The sequence below is a fragment of the Chiroxiphia lanceolata genome, chromosome 9 (assembly GCF_009829145.1).
Source record: "Chiroxiphia lanceolata isolate bChiLan1 chromosome 9, bChiLan1.pri, whole genome shotgun sequence".
Classification (NCBI taxonomy): Eukaryota; Metazoa; Chordata; class Aves; order Passeriformes; family Pipridae; genus Chiroxiphia; species Chiroxiphia lanceolata.
The window spans coordinates 9549293-9568431 of record NC_045645.1 but is presented as its reverse complement, the minus strand read 5'-3'; the positions used below and the strand labels follow the sequence as shown (position 1 = coordinate 9568431).

Here is a 19139-nt window from a genome sequence, read left to right as displayed (position 1 = left end):
AGCTGGTGCTATTTGATCTGGGAGATGTGTTTGAATTGCAGATGCCACTTACTGTTCAGATTGGGTTTTTATTCCTATGGGAATTTGCAGATTAACAAAGCTGGACAGTACTGAAAGCTGATTTCATCATGCCCTTTCCATCATGGGACAGGTAACTTCTGGCTGCCCCACTCAAAGCTGCCAAGGTATATTTTGCCAAGACCGATTTCTGCCTACCTGCTGGAGATGCAGACAGCCCTTGCAGAGCTGTCGGCCCATCCTGCCACCACAGCAGTTCACTAATCCTGCCCACAAGCAAAGGTGAGAGCGCAGGGCTGTCCCGAGGTCTCTCATTAGCCTAATTCCCAGCTGCTGCACAGGATTTTCACGCTGGTGGTTTCAAACCCTCTGCAGTCAGGGAGCCTTGTTACCTTCCTTCCTCAGACAGGGAAACCAAGGCACAGCCTGAGAAGGTGATTTTTGTTCAGGGCCGTTGAGCACTCCAGTACTGGCACTGGGAATGAGTCCAGACAGCCTGATTATCCATCCACCTTCCAGTTCCTTCCCAAGGTACCTCCTCTAACTCAGTGGAAACTACCTACCTACACCTCCACTGCAGGAAAATTGCATTTCACAAGGTACAGCCACCACCTCAGCATCTGTGAAGTGCCTTGAGAGCCGGTTGTTCTTTAACTCTCCCACTACCCCTTCGGGGTGGGGAAGCACCAAGGTCTGCTCACTTTCCTGGGAGGGGAGAGGTGTGGCAATGCCAACCTCCCTGTCCACAGAGGGAACCTGCAGTGGGGGCGCCGAGTCTTTCTCAGTCCTAATCCAGTGCTTAACTTACACAGTTGTCCCATCTGGCAATGAGTTGCAGTGTCATTGCCCCCTGTTCTTTAAGTCACTGTGTTCAGAGGACAGGGAATTCTCTGTGTCATGCATCCTGTCTGCCTGTCAGCCCTACCCCGGGGAAGGTGTGGTGCAATTCCAGCAGTCTCTCTCTCTTGCCCTTGCTCCTGGCCCTGCCCAGGTCCTCTTAACCACTGTCTCGTGAGCTGGGGTCTCCTGCCAGCTCTTAGTTCCCACTGAGGTTCCCCCAGGTTGGGAAATCCCCCATGCACTACCCCAAAGTGTTCTCCTGACAATTGTGCCAGCACCAGAGCCGCTCACCTTGGCAACTGATACAACAACATGTGCCACATCTTGACCAAACCAAGCCTGTACTGTTGGGGAGGGAGGAGAGGACACAGTAATCAGTCATAGCCCAGCCAGTCCCCTCCACCAGCAGTTCTGGCCACAGTGGGCCATAAAGAGTCGATTATCTCTGTGGGCTTGAGCACATTCACCAGTCACCTACTCCCAGCTGCAGTGAAGGGCGGCCATGTCACAACCTCCCCACTCAAATGTGATCCCCACCAATTACGAAGGTGTTTTCATCCTTGACCTCTTTCAAGTTGCCTGTTCCTCACTCCTCTGGATAAAGGAGAAAATCCACGTGGCTTCCTGCTGCTCCTCCCTAGCCAAGGTGGACTATTTCAGACTAAAGCTTTCCCTGTCAGCTTTGAGCCCTTTAGGCTTTGTTCTGGTTCTCCATGGGGAAGCTGCCAAGATGAATACAGCTCCAGGAATGGGTACTAAGGCAAGGGCTCCTACCTGAACAGGCTCTGCAATGTGCTGCTGATGCTGCTAGAGGAAAAACTGGCTTTCAAGCAGCAGAATGTGACTTTTGAGGATACAAGGAGCTCCTGGCACCTAAAAGGACTCAAACTCAGCTGCTCTCATCCATGAAGTGCATCTGCTTGCTTGCAGCTGAAGCAGAACAAAACTAATGGGAAGGGCTGTCCAAGCATCCCTTGAAAAGGGCAAAGGCCTGAGGATGCAGGCAGAGGTAATGTGGTCATTGCTGAGCTCCTGCCAAGCTTCCCTGCCTAAGGGCAGCCTGTGCTCTGCCATGGGTGCTCAGCACTGGGTGCTCAGTGTGAGCAGCCCACCTCCCAGGCTTCCACCCCAGGGTGCTCCCAGCTGGAGCTGGGTGTCCCAGACCATCATGTGCAAAAGGTCCCTGTGCAAGAAGCTGCTTCCCAGCAGGCACAGACAGTCTGGGAGATGAGGGGAGCTACATCGCTAAGTCCAGCTCTCCCCATGCGTGCAGCCCATGTCCCTGACTGCCCATGTCCCCAGGACTACCTGCAACCACATCCTGGCAGCTCTAATCCCCAAGGACTGCGGGAATGGTGGCAGCCCTTGCCATGGCAACCATCACTGTGGCACCCAGCACCGTGGTTCCCCAGGAAATGTCCCTTCCTATGTGGAGACAGGGCTGGAAAACAGCAGGGTCAAGGCAGGGATCCTGGTTGTAATGGAAACTGTTGTCTGCTCAGGGGGAGCTGTCTGAAAGCACCCAAAGGTTACCTTGGATAGCTGCCAGGATGCAGAGGTTGTGCAGCAATTTTGTATCCCCCAGTAACTTCACCAGGGGCAAATAAAAGACAGGACCTGTAACCACCACTCTAGTGGGCATAAAAACGTTGTCCTGCAGTTGTGCAATTGCAGTAACACCACTGGAGGGAGTGACATTAGTGAGCCAGGTGTGTGAGCCAGTGCAGGGCTCACAGACCCTATAGGTTGTGTAAGAGCACATCCAGGGCCGGATGGGATGTGCCACCTCTCTGTCCCAACCCAAAGCCCAGACTGCAAATCCTCTGCAGGATGCAGAGAGGTTCAACCAACTGAATGACTTGGCCTCTTGCCTTCCCTGACTTCTCCTCCCTAGACCTGGCCTGGTGCTCCCTGGGGATGCTATTGGAAAGGGAAGGGGTTTTTCCACCACTCAGTGGGGTTCCAGGACTGTGGCTTCTCTCACACAGACCCCCGATCGCTTTGGCGAGGAACTGTGCCAGGCACTGATCTCAGGCACCTTCCATCGCCTGCTCAGTCTTTCCTTCATCTTCCCCCCATCCTCAGCAATTTTCCTCCCGGAAATCCCCCAGGGTAAAGAAGGGAGGCCCCAGACAGACATGTGCACGGCACACCCCCCTTAGGCCACTGTTGTTTGGCCCCAATGGCATAAATCAGCCCTGGCAGAGCAGCGGGTGAGCAGTTTGGTGAAAGGCTGCAGGGGCAGCAGTACGTTTATTAGGTTCCCCCAGCACAGCTGGAAAAAATAAGGATCACAGAGAGGCTTTCAGGCACATAACCCCCAAGCTGAGCCCCGCATTCAGTCCTGTCTGCTGATTTAATAAGAGATCAGCTTTCCCCACAGACCACGTCTCCTGAATAGCCTTAAACCCTCCTGGTTAAAATGCTGCCCCAGCGAATCAATCCAAGATGGTTTTGTCCCTTTGATCAGCACAGCAGGCAATAAGTCACTGATGAAAATGCGTTTCACCTCTCTGGCTCCAACAGGCAATAGAAGTGGAGACAACCCTCCCATCCTGAACTGCCTAGTGAAAATCTTCCAATTCCTGGGCAAGCAGGAGGTGGCCAAAGGGATATGCAATGTAGCACTGGAGGTCCTGTGGGACACACAGCTCAGCTGGCAGGTGCAGGTAAGTCCTGCTTGGGGCCAGCACAGTGTGCTGGGTGTCCAGAGGTGTGAGCAGATCTGCAGGGATCCATCCTGTTCCTCCAGCCTCCCAGGCAGCCACAGCGCTTCTCCCAGACAGCGTTTGCATTGCCTGTGTAATTGTGGTGGGAAACACGTAGGGAGAAGTAATTGCCTGACAAAACCAGTGAAGGCTGTTCTGGGAGGGAAGTTGCTACCTGGCAGCCAGGAAATCTGGGCCAGATCCCAGCTCTGGCACTGAGCTGCTGAGGGACTTCCACAGGTCCCTCCAGGCACACAAGATGCTGAGTCACCTCACAGAACCGGCTCAACTCTTTAATGCTCCTAAATCAAGCAAGAGCATCAAAAACATGCTCTTTAACCCCTTGGTTTTGCCCACTTCCAGCCCCCTGTAAACAGGAGTGCACATGAGGATTCCCCATCATAGAAGAATCATGAAGATTTCTTCAAATTGCATCTTTAACTAAAATAAGGATGCATTCTTACTTTTCTATACTTAAACAGGATTATTTAACTCCTGTGAAATCTCCTCCTCTAGTGGAGTACTTTATTATGTGCTTACAGCTGCTCTCAGAGGTGTTTAACTTCCCCTGAGCTGAGGGAGGAGGCTGAAAAGTGCAGTGTGGAGGTCACCGGGTGCCAGGCAATGTCTGTCTGCCAGACTGGACAGCAGAAAGCCGAAATGAGATAAGAAAAATGCTTTTGATTCTCAGCCCTCCTTCAGGCACATTCCAAGTGGTTGTCTCTAAACACACTGGGACATGCTGCCCCGAAGACTGAGCCTGGAAGGGGGAGCAGATGGGCTTGTTGCTTTCAAGGATCCATTTTGTCCTGCCATGCCTCTATTTATTATTTTTCACTATTACATGAGAGTGGTTGCTGTGTAACAACTCTTCCCGGTGGATGGAACTCCTGGACCAAGCCATGGAGTTTGACGTGGGTGATGCCATTCCTGAACTGCAGCTCTTCAGGGACAAAGGGCTCACAACCCAGAAAACACTCGCCATTGAGTGCTGCAGGTGGGCCATCCAAGTGGGCAGTGTGGCTCCATGAGTTAGGAAAGATGAGAAGTTCCCAGCCGGCACCTGCAGCTGGAGCTGAGGTCGGTGTTCCACAACCATACTCTGGAGGTGACCAAGCCCTCCAGAGCCTTCACCTCCAGGAGAGGACAGAGCTGGTGAAGATGCTGTTGGAGATGATGGAGGTCGACTCTCCCGAGGGCAGGATGGACGAGCGGCCCCTATCCCTCTCAGCCAGCAGTGGCTGTCTCTCCCATGAGCCGTCAGGATCTTCTCAGTTTCCCAAGCCCTTGTTAATTAAGACGGGTTTAATTAGGAATCCCGGCGGTTCCAGCCCTTGTCCACCGCCCGCCGCTGCAGCCGCACCGCCCGGCCGGCAGGGGGCGCCCACGCCCCGCCGGCGGAACCATAGAGTGCAGGGCGCCCCGCCCACATCCGGGGGCGCGTCAGTATCCCTCACGTGAGAGGGAGGGGCTCCCATTGGCTGCGCCGGCGGGTCCGGGCGCGCGCGCCCGGGGGTGTAAGTGCGCGCGCGTGCACGTGCGAGTGTGTGAGAACACGTGTGTGTGAGAGAACACGGGTGTGTGAGAACACGGGTGTGTGCGAGAACACGGGTGTGTGAGAACACGGGTGTGTGCGAGAACACGGGGGTGAGAACACGTGTGTGTGAGAGAACACGGCTGTGTGAGAACACGGGTGTGTGAGAACACGGGTGTGTGTGAGAACACGGGTGTGTGAGAACACGAGTGTGAGAACACGGGGGTGGGCACGGTCAGTGCTGACCCTGCTCTGTCCTGCTCTCTGTCTGCAGGCTCCAGGCCCTCTCGGGCACCACTATGGAGGCCTTGGTCAGAAGATGCCGTCTCCCGGTGCTGGGTGCCCACCAACCCATCAGGCCCCGGCACAGCAGTGCCCTGGGCAGGCCCAGGTGGCTGCTGCTCTCGCAGCTCTTCCAGCCCCTGTCACTGCCGGTGGGCAGCGAGGGGGGGTGGGAGGGACGGCCCGGGGAGCCCACCTGCCGCAGTCAGCGCCTGATGCTGCAAGGGGGGCTCATCCACCCCGCTAGCCCCGGCTGCTACTGCTACCTGCCGCCCACTGTGCGCGCCATGGAGAAGCTTGTCAGGGTGATAGACGAGGAGATGCAGGCCCTGGGCGGGCAGAAGCTGAACCTGCCCAGCCTGAGCTCGGCAGAGCCATGGCGCGCCAGCGGCCGCTGGGACCAGATGGGGCCGGAGCTGTTCCGGCTCTTGGACCGGCACAACCACAGCTACTGCCTGGGCCCCACGCACGAGGAGGCGGTGACAGAGCTGGTGGCCTCTCAGAGCAACCTGTCCTACAAGCAGCTCCCGCTGCGCCTCTACCAGGTCACTAGGAAGTTCCGGGATGAGCCCAAGCCCCGCTTCGGGTTGCTGCGCAGCCGGGAGTTCTACATGAAGGACATGTACACCTTTGACGCCTCCGAGGAGGCAGCTCGGCACACCTACGACCAGGTGTGTGATGCCTACTGCCGCCTCCTCAGCCGCCTGGGCCTGCCCTTCGTCAAGGTGCGGGCAGCCACGGGCAGCATCGGCGGCACCACATCCCACGAGTTCCAGCTCCCGGCAGACGTCGGCGAGGACAGGCTGGTGCTGTGCCCGGAGGGACATTTTGCGGCCAACGTGGAGACGTTAAACGGGGAGCAAACCTCTTGCCCCACATGCAGGGAGAGGCTCACCGAGACCAAAGGGATTGAAGTGGGGCACACATTTTTTCTGGGCACCAAGTACTCCTCAGTCTCCAACGCCGTCTTCTCCTCCCCCGAGAACAAACCCCAGCTGGCACAGATGGGGTGCTACGGCCTGGGTGTCACACGTATCCTGGCGGCCTCCATCGAGGTGCTCTCCACGGAGGACAGCATCCGCTGGCCAAGCCTCATCGCACCCTACCAGCTCTGCTTCATCCCCCCCAAGAGGGGCAGCAAGGAGGAGGAGGAGGGAGCGGCGCAGCTGGAGCAGGTGTATGACCACCTGGCCAGTGCGCTGCCCCACCTCGCCGGTGACTCAGTGCTGGATGACAGGACACAGCTGACCATTGGCAAAAGGCTGAAGGATGCCAACAAGCTGGGCTATCCCTACGTGGTCATAGCTGGGAAGAGGGCTTGCGAGGACCCTCCGGTCTTTGAGGTTTGGAATCAGAATGCTGGCGAGGTTTTGTTCCTCACCAAGGAGGGCATCGCTGAGTTGCTGAGTAAAGTGCAAGTCCTTTAAATTCCTTGTCTCTGAATTTCTCATCTTTGCTGCACTAGGTTTGTCTGAACAGCCCTGGTTCCTTTTCAAGGACGTGCAGGATGTTGGCGATGGCTCTGGGTGAGCAGAGACAAATCCAGCTCATGTTAGAGCCAGCCGTGGTGTCTTGCAACTGTGCTGGGTGCTGAGACTGAGCAGCAGTCAGCCCCCATTACCCCCACAGGGCTGTGGATGTTCCTCCCTCTGAGTACAGGTCCCTGCAAGCTGCTTTTACCAGCACATGTAGCCTTGCATGGCTGTGGGAGCACTGGCAGGGTCATCCCCTCGCTGCCCAGCTGGGGCTGACAGGCTGCCCAGGTCTCTTTTGAGCACACACAAGGCTGGGGCTGCAGAGGGGTATGGGAGAGCTCCCTTCACCCTTTTTATGTGCCAAGTTCTCAGCACAAGGGATTTTAAGAGGGAGAGAAAGGAAACCCTTTCTTCTGCGTATTCTCTTTGCAGATACACAGGATCCATGAGGGTGGAGGTTGCACATGCCAGGCCCGGGGGCTCCCATGAGGAACAGCATGTTGCCATCCCAGGGCTCTGACTGGTGCCATCACCCCATGAGCCTCCTGCACTGGGAGTTCCTTGGAGGAAATCACTTTGCCCTGTCCTGCAGCTCCAAGGTCATGAGAGATCACGAGCAACAGCAATGCCCCTGTCATAGAATCATGGAATTAGTTAGGTTGGAAAAGACCTTTAAGATCACCGAGTTCAACCATTAACCCAGCATTGCCAAGCCCACCACTAACCCATGTCCCCAAGTACCACATCCACATGTCCGTTAAGTCCCTTCAGGGATGGTGATTCCACCACTGCCCTGAGCAGCCTGTTCCAATGCCTGACAACCCTTTCAGTGAAGAAAATTTCCGATATCCAATCTAGACCTCCTCTGGTGCAGCTTCAGGCCGTTTCCTCTTGTCCTGTCACTTGTCACGAGGGAGAAGAGACCAACTCCCACTTGGCTACAACCTCCTTTCAGAGAGTTGTAGAGAGCAAGAAGTTCCCCCTTGAGCCTCCTTTTCTCCAGGCTGAGCCCCCCCAGCTCCCTCAGCCACTCCTGGTGCTCCAGACACTTCCCCAGCTCTCCACGTGCTGCCGGCCGGGACGATCACCTCGGCCTCCTCCCAGTTGTTCCAGGCGGGATCAGCTCCTCCTGCCATCCATCCCCAAGGCAGGTGCCACCCAAAGGTGCAGGGGAGAACGGGGCTAAAGTGGGGGGCGGTCGGATGGAGCAGGGGGCGGTCGGATGCCGGGGCGGTCGGATGGAGCAGGGAGCGGTCGCATGGAGCAGGGGATGGTCAGATGGAGCAGGGGGCGGTCGGAAGGAGCAGGGGGCGGTCGGATGGAGCAGGGGGCGGTCGGATGGAGCAGGGGGCGGTCGGAAGGAGCAGGGGGCGGTCGGATGGAGCAGGGGGCGGTCGGATGCCGGGGCGGTCGGAAGCGGCGGGGCCGGGCCTGATGCGTCGGGGGCGGTCGCAGGCGGGGCCAGGCGGCAGCACGATGGCGGAGGATGGGCAGGGCGATGGGTCCGGCGTGCCGGGGCCGCCGCGGTACCGGGGCGCGCTGCACCCCGACACGTGGGAGCAGGTGAGGCGGCGGGGCCGGGGGGGCCGAGCCGAGCTGAGCTAAGCTAAGAGCGGCGTGTGTGTGTGTCCCCGTGCCGATCCATCCGCAGGAGCTGGAGGCCATCCCCATGTTCATGAAGCGCTGCCCGGCCGACATCGACGCGTCGCGGCAGCCCGAGCTCGCCTGCCTGCAGTCGCTGCTCTTCGACGAGGAGCAGAGCCCCGCAGGTGAACACCGCGCGGGGGTGCTGGACGTGTTCGGGGGCTGCCCCCGCTCAGACCCTGACACCCCTCCATCCCCGCAGAGCTGGCCAGGATGTACAAGAACGAAGGGAACGAGTACTTCAAGGAGAAGGACTACGGGAGAGCGGTCGCCGCCTACTCCGAGGGGCTGCGGAAGAAGTGCGAGGACCCCGAGCTGAACGCGGTGCTGCTCACGAACCGGGGGGCCGCACACTTCCACCTGGGTGAGGGACCTGTGCCAGCTCCGACTGGGATGGGAATGGGGCTCTTCTGCGCTCCAGAGCTGCTTTTCCTCTCCATTTTCCTTCTTTCTTTTTTTTTTTTTTTTTGTGATACAACAGACTAAGTAGCTTATTGATGAGAAAAAGGCACCTGAAGATCTGGCTCACTTCAGAGCATGGCTGCATGTAGGGTTTGTGCTCTGTTCATTGCAACTATAACCTGCTGCTTGAGCCTTGGCTCCAGGAGAGGGTAAAGCCAGTGGTTTTTGGAATCATAGAATGGTTTGAGTTGGAAGAGACCTTTTAAGGGCATCTAGTCCAATCCCTCTGCAATAAGCAGCGACATCTTCAACTACATCAGGTTGCTCAGAGCCCCATCCAACCTGGCCTTGAATGTTTCCAGGGATCCAGGGATGTGGTTTCTGCCACGTCTCTGGGCAACCTGTACCAGTGCCTGACCACCCTCATTGTAAAAAATGTCTTTCTTCCTTATATTTAGTCTAAGTCTACCCTCATTTAGTTTAAAACCATTACTCTTTTTCCTACACAACAGGCTATGCTAAAAAGTTTGTCCTCATCTGTCTTGTAGGCCCCCTTTAAGTACTGAAAGGGTGCACTAAGGTCTACCCAGAGCCTTCTCTTCTCCAGGCTGAACAATCCCAACTCTCTCAGCCTGGTTTTATAGGAGAGGTGCTCCAGCCCTCTGATCATTTTTGTGGCCTACTCTGGACCCAACATGTCCATGTCTTTCCTGTGCTGAGAACCCCAGAGCTGGATGCAGTACTCCAGGTGGAATCTCATGAGAGCAGAGTAGAAGGGCAGAATCCCCTCCCTCCACCTGCTGCCAATGCTGCTTTTGATGGAGCCCAAGACATGGTTGGCTTTCTGGTCTCCATGTGCCTTAGCACAACTTCTAGGAGGATCTGTTCCATGATCTTCCTGGGCACAGAGGTGAGGCTGAGAGGTTGGTAGTTCCCAGGGTCCTCCTTTCTGTCCCTTTTAAAAATTGGTGCAAAGTTTCCCTTTTTCTGGTCACCTGGGACTTTACCTGACTGCCATGACTTTTCAAATATCATAGAGAGTGACTTGGCAACTACATCAGCCAGTTCCCTCAGGACCTTGAGATGCATCTCGTCAGGTCCCATGGACTTATATATGTCCAGGTTCCTCAGGTGGTCACAAAGCTGATCTCTTACAGCTACCACCCATTCTACCAACAGCGTCTGCACAGCAGGGAAGGTGTTCTTGGCTTTTTAATGCTGTTGTGTGTTGCAGTAGGGCAATGTTACTTATCCCTCACCTGTGTTTGATCCCTGTCCTTTCACTTCTTGCCCTCAGGTTACTCCTTTTTATCCTCCTCTCACCTCACAGCGATTGTAGAAACAGTGAATTATAGGGTCTCTGCATAAACTGTTTTATCACCTTGGTGTCTGGTTGGATTCTAAATACAAATGCAAGGTTCTGAGCAGTTTTACTTGCTTTGTAGGTAACTACCGTTCTGCTCTCAATGATGCCATCCAAGCCAAAAAGCTAAAGCCCACCCATCTCAAAGCAATCATAAGAGGTAAGAGTTAAAGGTCACCTTGCTTCATGGAGTGTAAGAAACATGGTTCCAAAACACTTGGCACATGTTAGCTTTACTTACTGTACTGTTAATGTTACAAGCCCCGAAACAGACTGTTGTTAGATGTTGCTTTGTTTCCTTGCAAGTTTCTGTGTGTTTAATAATTGTGTTTATAAACCTTAAATTACTGTGAGTGGGGATCATGCTTTGTTTCTGGACAGAATTCATTTCAGAAAGGTAAAGTCTTACATTTACTGTAAGAGATCTCTTCGCTTGTGTTGTTATTGGTGTTTCTCCATGAAACAGAGCTCTGGGTTTTGCTTTGGATTTTCAGTCAAAATAGTATCCTTTGCTCTTCAGTTTCTCTATCTGTCAAAGAGGTATTGAATCTGTTTCTGTAGAGCAGACATAATACTAGTTTTTGGGGTTTGGTTGTGCTTTTTCCCCAGCATTTCTCACTCTATGGAAATCCCCCTTTTAATTTTTCCTTACAAGACAAATACTGAAATGCTAACTATGATAGCATTTTGCTTGTAACAGAAACGTCTAGAATAATTCTTATAATTTCTGTGACCAGATGAGCAAATAATACAAGAACTGATGAAATATTTTAGATTTTCTTCTCAGCTGACCTGCTGGAAATCTGTGATTGAACATGACCATGCAAGACAAAAAAGACTAGTGCAAAAGCACCAGGCCTAATGCTGTCTTTATAACCATCACTTTGTGTAGTAGTTTTACACTGACTCCAGACTCAAAGTCTTAATCCTTCCAGGAGCTCTCTGTCACATGGAGCTGAAGAATTTCTCTGAAGCAATAGCATGGTGTGAGGAGGGCTTGCAAATAGATTCAACAGAGAAAAAGCTTCTGGAAACCAGAGTTAAAGCTGACAAGTTAAAGGTAAATATGAAGGCAGTCTAGCATCTGCAGTGCTTGTCTTCTGCTTTGCGTCAGGAATCACTTTGGGGTCCTTAGTTGAAGAGTGCTCCACACAGGTTTCTGTGTAGTGTGATATCCACACAGAGAATTGAGTGGTGGTTCTGTGTGGTGTGTGTTGAGCTGTGTAGGAGAAGGAGCTGGAGAGGACCCTTCTGGAGACCCAAACTGATTTCTCCACCCCTTGACAGGGTAGAGCAGTGATGAGCATTGAGTTGCTGTGTGTGACCATGGTGCAACCTTTTCTTACATGTAGCGAGCTGAGGAGCGGGATGCAAGGAAAGCAAAGGCGATGGAGAAGAAAGAGAAGTGTCAAAGGGAAATCTTGCTTGCAGCAATAAAGGTGGGTCAGTGAAAGGGGCTGGCTTTGTGTGTTTTGGGATGTTTTTTTTTAAGAGCTCTCTTGTTTGTCTCTAAAAGTTTGTTCTTTTGCTTTTGAGGGGCTTTTGAGGGCTAGAGCCAAAAAAAATGAGTTAAAACCATAATTCTCCTTACCACTGTGACTGCAGCTTCCAGGTTTCCATATTTCAGGTAACAGCTAATGCAAAATACAAACCCAGTGTTAGGAGATGGACTGAGCTTTGTGAGTGCTCTGGCTGCTGGGCTGTAGCATCACACTAGCCCAAGGAACCTTGCTTTCTTTGCTGCCCATTGGCGTTACTTCAGTGGAAGGATAAAAAATAACCATTCAATAGGGTGGAGAAGGGAATCAATCCAGGATCCTCTCCTACCTCATTGAATGTTTGGGCTACATTAAAATATTTTGGGCTATTATATAAAGTCAGATTTCCAAGGAAAAGGCTGAGCTTTTTTCAGTTTCCTGAAACAGCGGATGCTCTCATTAGCTGGAGTGTGTAGTTACACCCTGAAGTGATGCCTGCAAGGTCCCAAAGAAAAGGATTTTAGATGCATCCCTTTCTACACATTTTCTCAGGCTCTTCTCTCAGTGTATGGGCTCCTCTTGATTGCCACCTCTCCTCATCCATTCCATGAGGTATCTGGATACCTGGCTGAGGTTCTGGATTCTATTGGGAAGACCAGTCCCCCGAGTCTGATACTACGGGAAAGCTTTTGATGGCATGTTTAAAAGCTGACTCATTAATAAGAACAATAGAATTTGACCTTTTACTGATTGCTAATTTTTTTTGCTCTTATTCTCCCTGCCATATCTGTTTGGCTTTTGGTTGTTTTTTTAGTTTTTTCCCTCCCTCTCCTCCAGGAAAGAAATATCAAGCTTGTTCTTGAGTCTTCAAATGAAGAAGAGGAAATATCAGATGGCCTGGCTGAGATGTCCTTAGATGGGTTCCACTCTGACAATGCCGCAGGGGCAAAGGTGCACTTAGATGCTGATGGCAACCTGCACTGGCCTGTCCTCTTTTTGTACCCTGAGCACGAGCAGACAGATTTCACTGTGGCTTTTCATGAGAACTCCAGGTAAATGCACTGTCAGCAGAACTCTTGTATAAGGGAGGTGTTTGAGCAGATGAGAAGAGACAGCAAGTGAAACACTGCCATGCTGATGAAGTTGTTCTGGATTTCTAATTGCAGAGCTGACCCTTCTTTTCAGCAGGAGGTTGCACTAAATGACCTTCTGAGGTCCTCTCCAACCTGAACTATTCTATGATTTATATAAGTTTATAGCCCAGATAAACACATTTTGCCATGGTGATTAAAGGGGCTTGCAGTGCAAGCTTAGACCTATAATTAATTAGTCACCAGTAATATCGGTGACCCATCCGCACATGTGGATTCTAGAGGTTCATTAAGGTGCTGTTTCAAAGCCCATCAAATATGGGGTCTCAGAACAACAAATTAAAAATTATTAAAATCATTTAAAGCTCAAAAACTATTAAAAGCTTCCAAAAGGGACCTCTCACAACCACCAGTGACCCCACAGTTCTCTTTAGGGCTTTCAGCAGGCCGGTCTGAACTGCTGCAGACCTTTCAGACTATAAGCAAGTGACTGGCAAGGTGGGAATTCTACTTTTCTTGATATTAATTTCCATTTCTGACCTTGCAATGTTAAACAAACTTGGAATTTGTAACTTCTTTTTTTTTTCTGGAATACATATTCCTCAGATCTCTTACGAAGTTTGGAACTTAAAATACAGTGCAAGCAGATCAGTAAAGTTATAGTACTTACATGATAGTGTTCACTACACCTTTTCATGACCAAAGGAAGTGGAAATGGATTTTTAGAACAAATTGGCCTCCAACACTCCTCAAATACCAAAATAAACAAGCCTCTGACACACAAACAGATTCTTATCACTCTGATGGAACCAAGTAGAAGGAAAATCCATTTTAGACAAAGTTCAAGGTGTTTATTTTGACATCTTTTTCAGTGTGGAAATGTAAAGTTAAAAATAATTTGTTGTTGCACTGCTCAAATTTGAAACCAGTAGCCTGAGTCACAGTATGGCCTTGGATTCATTGGGAAAGTGGTGAGTTTGAAGGGAAGAAACTATTAGTGATCTAAACTTACTTAAAAGTCTGTTGTCTAATTTGCTAATGTATTTTTACCATCATTCAAATGCAAGTGCACAAATGATTGAAGCTGAACAGTCTGTCTAAGCTCACCAAGTGTATTTTGGCTTTTAGGTTTATTGATCATTTAATGGTGATGTTTGCTGAGTTACCTCCTTGGGATTTAGAAAGAAAATACCTTCCCAGCAACCTTGAGGTGAAAAGTTTGACTTTCCTTCAATTTCAGGGTTGTTGTGTTGTGGGTTTGTTTGGGTTTTTTTTCTGGAGTGAGAAAATACACAGCTTTGAGGGTATGATTTGTTTACTTGTTTACCATTCACAGATGTGAAACAAAGATCTGGAGAGCTACATTCACTTATAAATACAAATATTTACCAGGTGTGCTGACAGAATTCACTAATGCAAATTAAAGTTCTTTTGTCTTCCACTTACATTGTATTTGATAGAAGGTGTTTAGAGATGTTGCTAGATTCCATCTCTGTAATGATGATTAAGATTTAGACCATCAAGCTGATAGGCTGCCTGGTTTTTTATCTGCATTGTGGAGATACTGAATACAAATGAGAAAATATTATTTAAAATATAGTTTATTTTCAGAACTAACTTGAGGTACCTAAGCACATAATCGCATCAAGGTAATATATCTCTATTAACACTTTAGCAAAGGTAGGTTGTGAATTGGTTGTGGCTGCAGTAGGTTTTGAGAATTTTTCTGAAATGGTTCATAGAAGGATACAGATGTTTATTATTCATTTTTCACTTCACTGTCATCTGTGCCAGGCAGCAGCACAACCCTTTGTACAGTGAGCAGACAGGTCCAAAAGGACAGTGACTGTGTACTTTTCCAGATTAAAATCCATGTGTATTTACTGTCTAAGACACCGTTGCTGGATTTGAATCTCTTAAATCAACTCTGTTTTGTTCAAATACCTTTAAAACTATGCGATTTATTTCATAACATTGCTGCATTTCACCTGTTAAAAAGCAGCCCTTAGGTTTAGATTGCTTCTCTGTAAAGCACAGGAACAGCCAGTGTATTTTGCCTTCCTGCTGCTACTGCCAGAAGCTAAGCTGGTTTATACAGGAAAGACTTGGAATTTGCACGAATCAGTTTCTTCTTCACTGAATTTAGCACCTGAGACAGTGGGCTCAAGCTACAGAGGCTTGATAAACCTCTGGTTGATAATGGTGTGCTGTTACTAAACTGTTGAAAGCCCAGTACTTTCCCTCATGTACCTTAGGCATTTAATTATCCTCCAAAACCTTTTTCAGCTCTATTTTGAAGATGAAGAAAGAAATGAAATGTATGAGGTGAACCCAGAACACACATTACTACAAGTGCTGCAGCACGAAAGGTGAGGCTGTACCAGTCCGTGTCCAAAGAAAAAAAGGCAAAAAGTATGAGCTTTGGGGTTTAAGTCCAGTTTGTTCTTTATTAGTTCTAAATCTTCTCTGGTTTGATAGTTCTTTGATAGTGGTATAAAGCAGTAAGGCTGCATGGATTTTGTGCCTGGCTTTAGTGACTTACATATGTTTTCACCCCCAAAAAAATGAACAACTCTTTCCAGGTCTGGATGGAGATGGGAAGGGGAGCTGGGCACAGCTGAGTAGCACAAAAGGTCTGTTCCAGATCCCATCTACACAGTACTACTTTAAAGAAAAAAAAAAAAAAGGCAGCAGCCTATAAAGAGCATGTTGAAGGTTAACAATGCTCTCACTGTTCATAATGCTGTGTGAGCAGCCCCTGACACAGCGTGCAGCACTGTTCCCCAGTGAAACTGGCTTTAAAGTGTTGTGCAGTTACTGAGAGAGAAGAATTTGTTGTTTGTAAAGCCAAAAAGTTATTGTGGAGCCTGTGCTGTTGAGTTGCACCATGTTGTAGCTGGAGGAAGCTGCCCCACAGTGCGGGCTGTCGCAGTGGGAGCGGGATCTCGGTCTCTGCCACAGGCTCTGGCCGAGCTGTCACTCCATAAAACTCAGCAGTGTGCACAAGCCCTCAGATTTCAGGCTGTAAGGGCAGTTGCAAGAGAAACCTCCTTCCAGAGGGAGAATAACAGCTGCTTTAATTAAAAGTAGCTGTTGGAAGAGGAGTTGACTCATAAAACACTCCTCCTCAGATGTGCTTAGCCCCAACTCCAGGAGGCTCTGCTAATCAGCACAAAAGCTCATCACCGGCCTTTGGGAGGGTCAGTCTTTATGGAGCAGGGTGGAAGTCACTCACTTTGCAGGACACTTGGTCAGCTACAAGGAAGCAAAGGACTCCTTTTAATCTTTGCAGGTATTTTGTAAAGGCCGGGACTCCAACAGTTTTGGTATTTGTGAAACGTTCTCCTTTCTCTAAGAAATACTTCTCTGGTAAGAAGGTGCATCGACTGTAATGAGCAAGAGTGAAACAAGGAATCCTGTGCAAGAGGTTGCTGTTCATTAGCCCAGCTACAGGCTGCAAACTTCTGCTTGAACAAAAATACCTTGCACACTTCAGGGAAGAGAAATAATCTTGGCACACGGGGAAACTTCCAGGAAAGCAGCATAGGAGAATGAAGGGCTTACATGAGGGGATTATTTGTTTAAAAAGAAACCCAGCTGGCTTGCAGAAGGTCTCCTCTATGATAGGCTGCATGTGGTTTTGAAATAAACCTGATGCAGTGCCAAACACTGGCTGTGGTTTCAGCAACAGCAGCTGGGAATGTAGTTCCTTACCTGTGAAGAATCACAGATCTCCTCGGAGGTGGGCTGTAGTTGCTGGGGTTTAACAGCAGTGGGCTGGGGCAATACCTGCCTGTTGCAGCGGGGTGGATGCAATCAAGCCCCTGCCTGGGATCCAGCAGCTGCTGTTTTGTCACTGCTTGGCTCTGCTGCTGGCCAAGGTACAGCAGAGTTCCTGATTTGGAGCGGTGTTTTACTGACCCTTTTGCTACTGTACTGATTGTCCTACAGAACCTGGAATAAACATGGCTATTTTAACTAGATTGACTTTTGCCTAATGAATGAGACAATATTTTTTCTCACCTCATGAAATGCTGGAAGAGAATGGCAAACAGTAATTGTAAACACCAACGTAACAGCCTTATCCATTACACTAACTGATACAGCCAACATACAGGGCTTGTGTATTAGCTTTCAGCTCTTAATTAAAAGTAATTCTAAATCTCTCCTTTCTCTTCTGCAGTCTCTCTCTGACTGCAGAAATACACTGCAGCTTTAGATACAGCTAATGCAGAGGGCATTAGGAAGCTGTTCAGCCATAAACACTCCTGCTTAGACCATAGAGGCTACCTTCAGACAGATTCAGAGAAAGCATTTCCATTTTACTATTCCTGAATTTCTGCACCATGCACAAATACAGTAAGAGTATCTCCACCTGAGGATGCTGCAATTTAATCTCCAAACCTCAGGGTTACTACACAGCAAGGCAGCAGGATGGCTCCCTTTTCACAGTATGTTGGTTCTGGCCAGGCAGCCATCGATCGCCTCGCAGTGTCCTGCCCTCACAGGGCAGAGAGTTTGACAGCGAGGTGGTACAGGCTCAGGCCATTGCACACAACGCAGCAGAGGTTGCAGAGGGAGGACAGAGCATGGTAGAGGGCGAACTGCCGGCACAGCTGCCTGTAGCTGGGGTTGGAGGCTCGCAGGTTTCTGCGGGACTCGCTGGCCACCAGCCCGACCTCCTGCCCGAGGCCGTGGCTGCGCTCCACCAGGTGCAGGTCTGCCACGATGTCGGAGGTGACGTGCCCAAACCACTGTGTGTTCAGCACAGAAGCAGCGATGCAAATGAAGAAGAGGATGATCTGCGGGGGAGCAAAGCCCACCGTGAACATCCCGCATGTGTTGTGGGTTAAATTTCTCCCCCAGCCCCTCTCGCACACAAGGCTCGCTGCAGTCTGGGTGCTAACTGGCTTCTTTAACCAGAGCCACATGTGGAGCTCACATCATGTGCAAACCAGCCTCAGTGGAGCAGAGCAGGGCGGGACCCTGCAGAGGAAGGGATTTGGGCTCAGCCAGCTCGTGTTTGAGAGGGGGAGGCAGCTACCTGGGTCGCGTGTTCCTCGCTGAGCCGCTTGCTGGGGTGGCACATGGCAAACAGAGTCAGGTTGAGGAAGGCACAAGTGGAGCTGATGTGGAAGTAGTAGGGGAAGAGCTCGCGCTGGATGGAGCCGAAGGTGTGGCGAGGGAGGTGTCTGCTCATCACAAACCCTACAAGGGGGGAGAGCTGGTAGGTCCTGGGGCAAAGCCCCGTCCCCTGGGCCTCCCACCTGGGCAGAGAGCCACAGCAGTGCACACAGACCCCAACCTACCGGCCACGAAGGTCACCCAGATCTGCATTCCCCAGGAGGTGGAGAGGAAAAGCAGGTGCAGCAGTTTGATGGTATTGGAGGGCTCCGTGTCGGTCAGCATGGTGTCCTGGATGGGGACAGGTCCCTCCATGTCAGCCAAGACACCTCCAAATTCAGTGCTGAGCTGCAGTTACTGCTCTAACCTTACTGGACGCAGAGCAAATGCAGTTCAGGTTCACAAATCCGCTTACTCAGGAATAGCTTTGGAGTTGGCACAGCCCTTCCCAGCTCCCCCACCACACACCCAAAAGGGCTGCAAACCCAGAGCTCAAATGCCTCGTATGTTAGGGGCAGGGCCCTGCGTCAGCACCTGGGAACCGGCTGGTTTGGGTGGACTTTTGGCAAAGTCCAACCAACGCCCCAGCTGACCCCTGGCATCAGGAACAAGCAGAAAGTCAATAAAAAGGCGAAGAGAAAAGCCCTGACAAATATGCCTGCCCATGCTGTGAGCATCAAAGAGGCCCTTTGGTCAGGGGGAAGCCCCCCCTGCTTAAAAGCAGCAACAGCTTCTGCACTTTTTAACCAAAAAAGCCTGGGGGCTTGAAGGAGCAGGGATGCTCCCAGGCGCAACCCACTGACCCAGACACTGCACTGGCACAGCACGAGAGCACAGGCAGCAGCGGGTGGAGGGAAGCTTTGAAGGAGCTGCCTGATCCACTACAAGAAGCACTTTGGAAATTAATTAAAACAAAGCTGCTAGGAATAGCCCATCAATACCGCTGCCTGCAGAATTCTTTCTCCTCCCCTTGTCTGATCGCCTCGGGGCATGAATTACAGTGGGATGGCCTTAAAAGAGATGCTGCCTTCTAATTCCATCCCACTCCCCCTGCAAAATGGATAAATATACACTGTATTATGATATATTAATTCCATGTATTTATTTAGGCATCTATAAAATCAGGTCCTTAAACCTTCTCGTGATGGCAGCATACTGGAGAAGGCACTTTAATGCCACC

General features: G+C 50.7%; 3 protein-coding genes across 5 annotated transcripts; 2 read left to right on the top strand and 1 right to left on the bottom strand.

The window, feature by feature from the left end:
• The first annotated feature begins 5020 nt into the window (after nt 1-5020).
• On the top strand, nt 5021-6810 carry PARS2 (prolyl-tRNA synthetase 2, mitochondrial). The gene is made up of 2 exons (XM_032696442.1): nt 5021-5083; nt 5375-6810. The coding sequence occupies exon 2, from the start codon at nt 5400-5402 to the stop codon at nt 6807-6809; it is 1410 nt and encodes a 469-aa protein (XP_032552333.1). The 5' UTR covers nt 5021-5083; nt 5375-5399; the 3' UTR covers nt 6810.
• Nucleotides 6811-8325: 1515 nt separating this feature from the next.
• Nucleotides 8326-16818, top strand: TTC4 (tetratricopeptide repeat domain 4). 2 transcript variants are annotated; one of them, XM_032696858.1, is made up of 10 exons: nt 8326-8420; nt 8509-8626; nt 8704-8865; nt 10349-10426; nt 11202-11326; nt 11619-11705; nt 12582-12796; nt 13964-14045; nt 15122-15204; nt 16128-16818. In XM_032696858.1, exons 1-10 carry the CDS (start codon nt 8334-8336, stop codon nt 16225-16227), a joined length of 1137 nt encoding a protein of 378 aa, XP_032552749.1. In that variant the 5' UTR covers nt 8326-8333; the 3' UTR covers nt 16228-16818. The 2 variants fall into 2 exon arrangements, with proteins under 2 accessions (XP_032552749.1, XP_032552750.1); XM_032696859.1 differs by lacking the exon at nt 13964-14045 and having other exon boundaries at nt 16128-16240.
• Nucleotides 16819-17136: 318 nt separating this feature from the next.
• TMEM205 (transmembrane protein 205) lies at nt 17137-18487 on the bottom strand. Of its 2 annotated transcripts, XM_032696861.1 has the most exons (4): nt 18327-18487; nt 18145-18250; nt 17880-18043; nt 17137-17637 (listed from the first exon to the last, which is right to left on the bottom strand). In XM_032696861.1, the coding sequence occupies exons 2-4, from the start codon at nt 18242-18244 to the stop codon at nt 17338-17340; spliced, it is 564 nt and encodes a 187-aa protein (XP_032552752.1). In that variant the 5' UTR covers nt 18245-18250; nt 18327-18487; the 3' UTR covers nt 17137-17337. The 2 variants fall into 2 exon arrangements, with proteins under 2 accessions (XP_032552752.1, XP_032552751.1); XM_032696860.1 differs by having other exon boundaries at nt 18145-18485.
• Nucleotides 18488-19139: the final 652 nt, after the last annotated feature.

Coding starts and splice junctions, on each gene's coding strand:
- PARS2 (XM_032696442.1), top strand. CDS start 5,400: ATGGAGGCCTTGGTCAGAAGATGCCGTCTCCCGGTGCTGGGTGCCCAC.
- TTC4 (XM_032696858.1), top strand. CDS start 8,334: ATGGCGGAGGATGGGCAGGGCGATGGGTCCGGCGTGCCGGGGCCGCCG. Junction 8,421..8,508: donor ACCCCGACACGTGGGAGCAG/GTGAGGCGGCGG, acceptor ATCCATCCGCAG/GAGCTGGAGGCCATCCCCAT. Junction 14,046..15,121: donor ACCTTCCCAGCAACCTTGAG/GTGAAAAGTTTG, acceptor AACCTTTTTCAG/CTCTATTTTGAAGATGAAGA.
- TMEM205 (XM_032696860.1), bottom strand. CDS start 18,274: ATGGAGGGACCTGTCCCCATCCAGGACACCATGCTGACCGACACGGAG. Junction 18,044..18,144: donor CTGGGTGACCTTCGTGGCCG/GTAGGTTGGGGT, acceptor CCCCCCTTGTAG/GGTTTGTGATGAGCAGACAC. Junction 17,638..17,879: donor GCGAGGAACACGCGACCCAG/GTAGCTGCCTCC, acceptor GCTCCCCCGCAG/ATCATCCTCTTCTTCATTTG.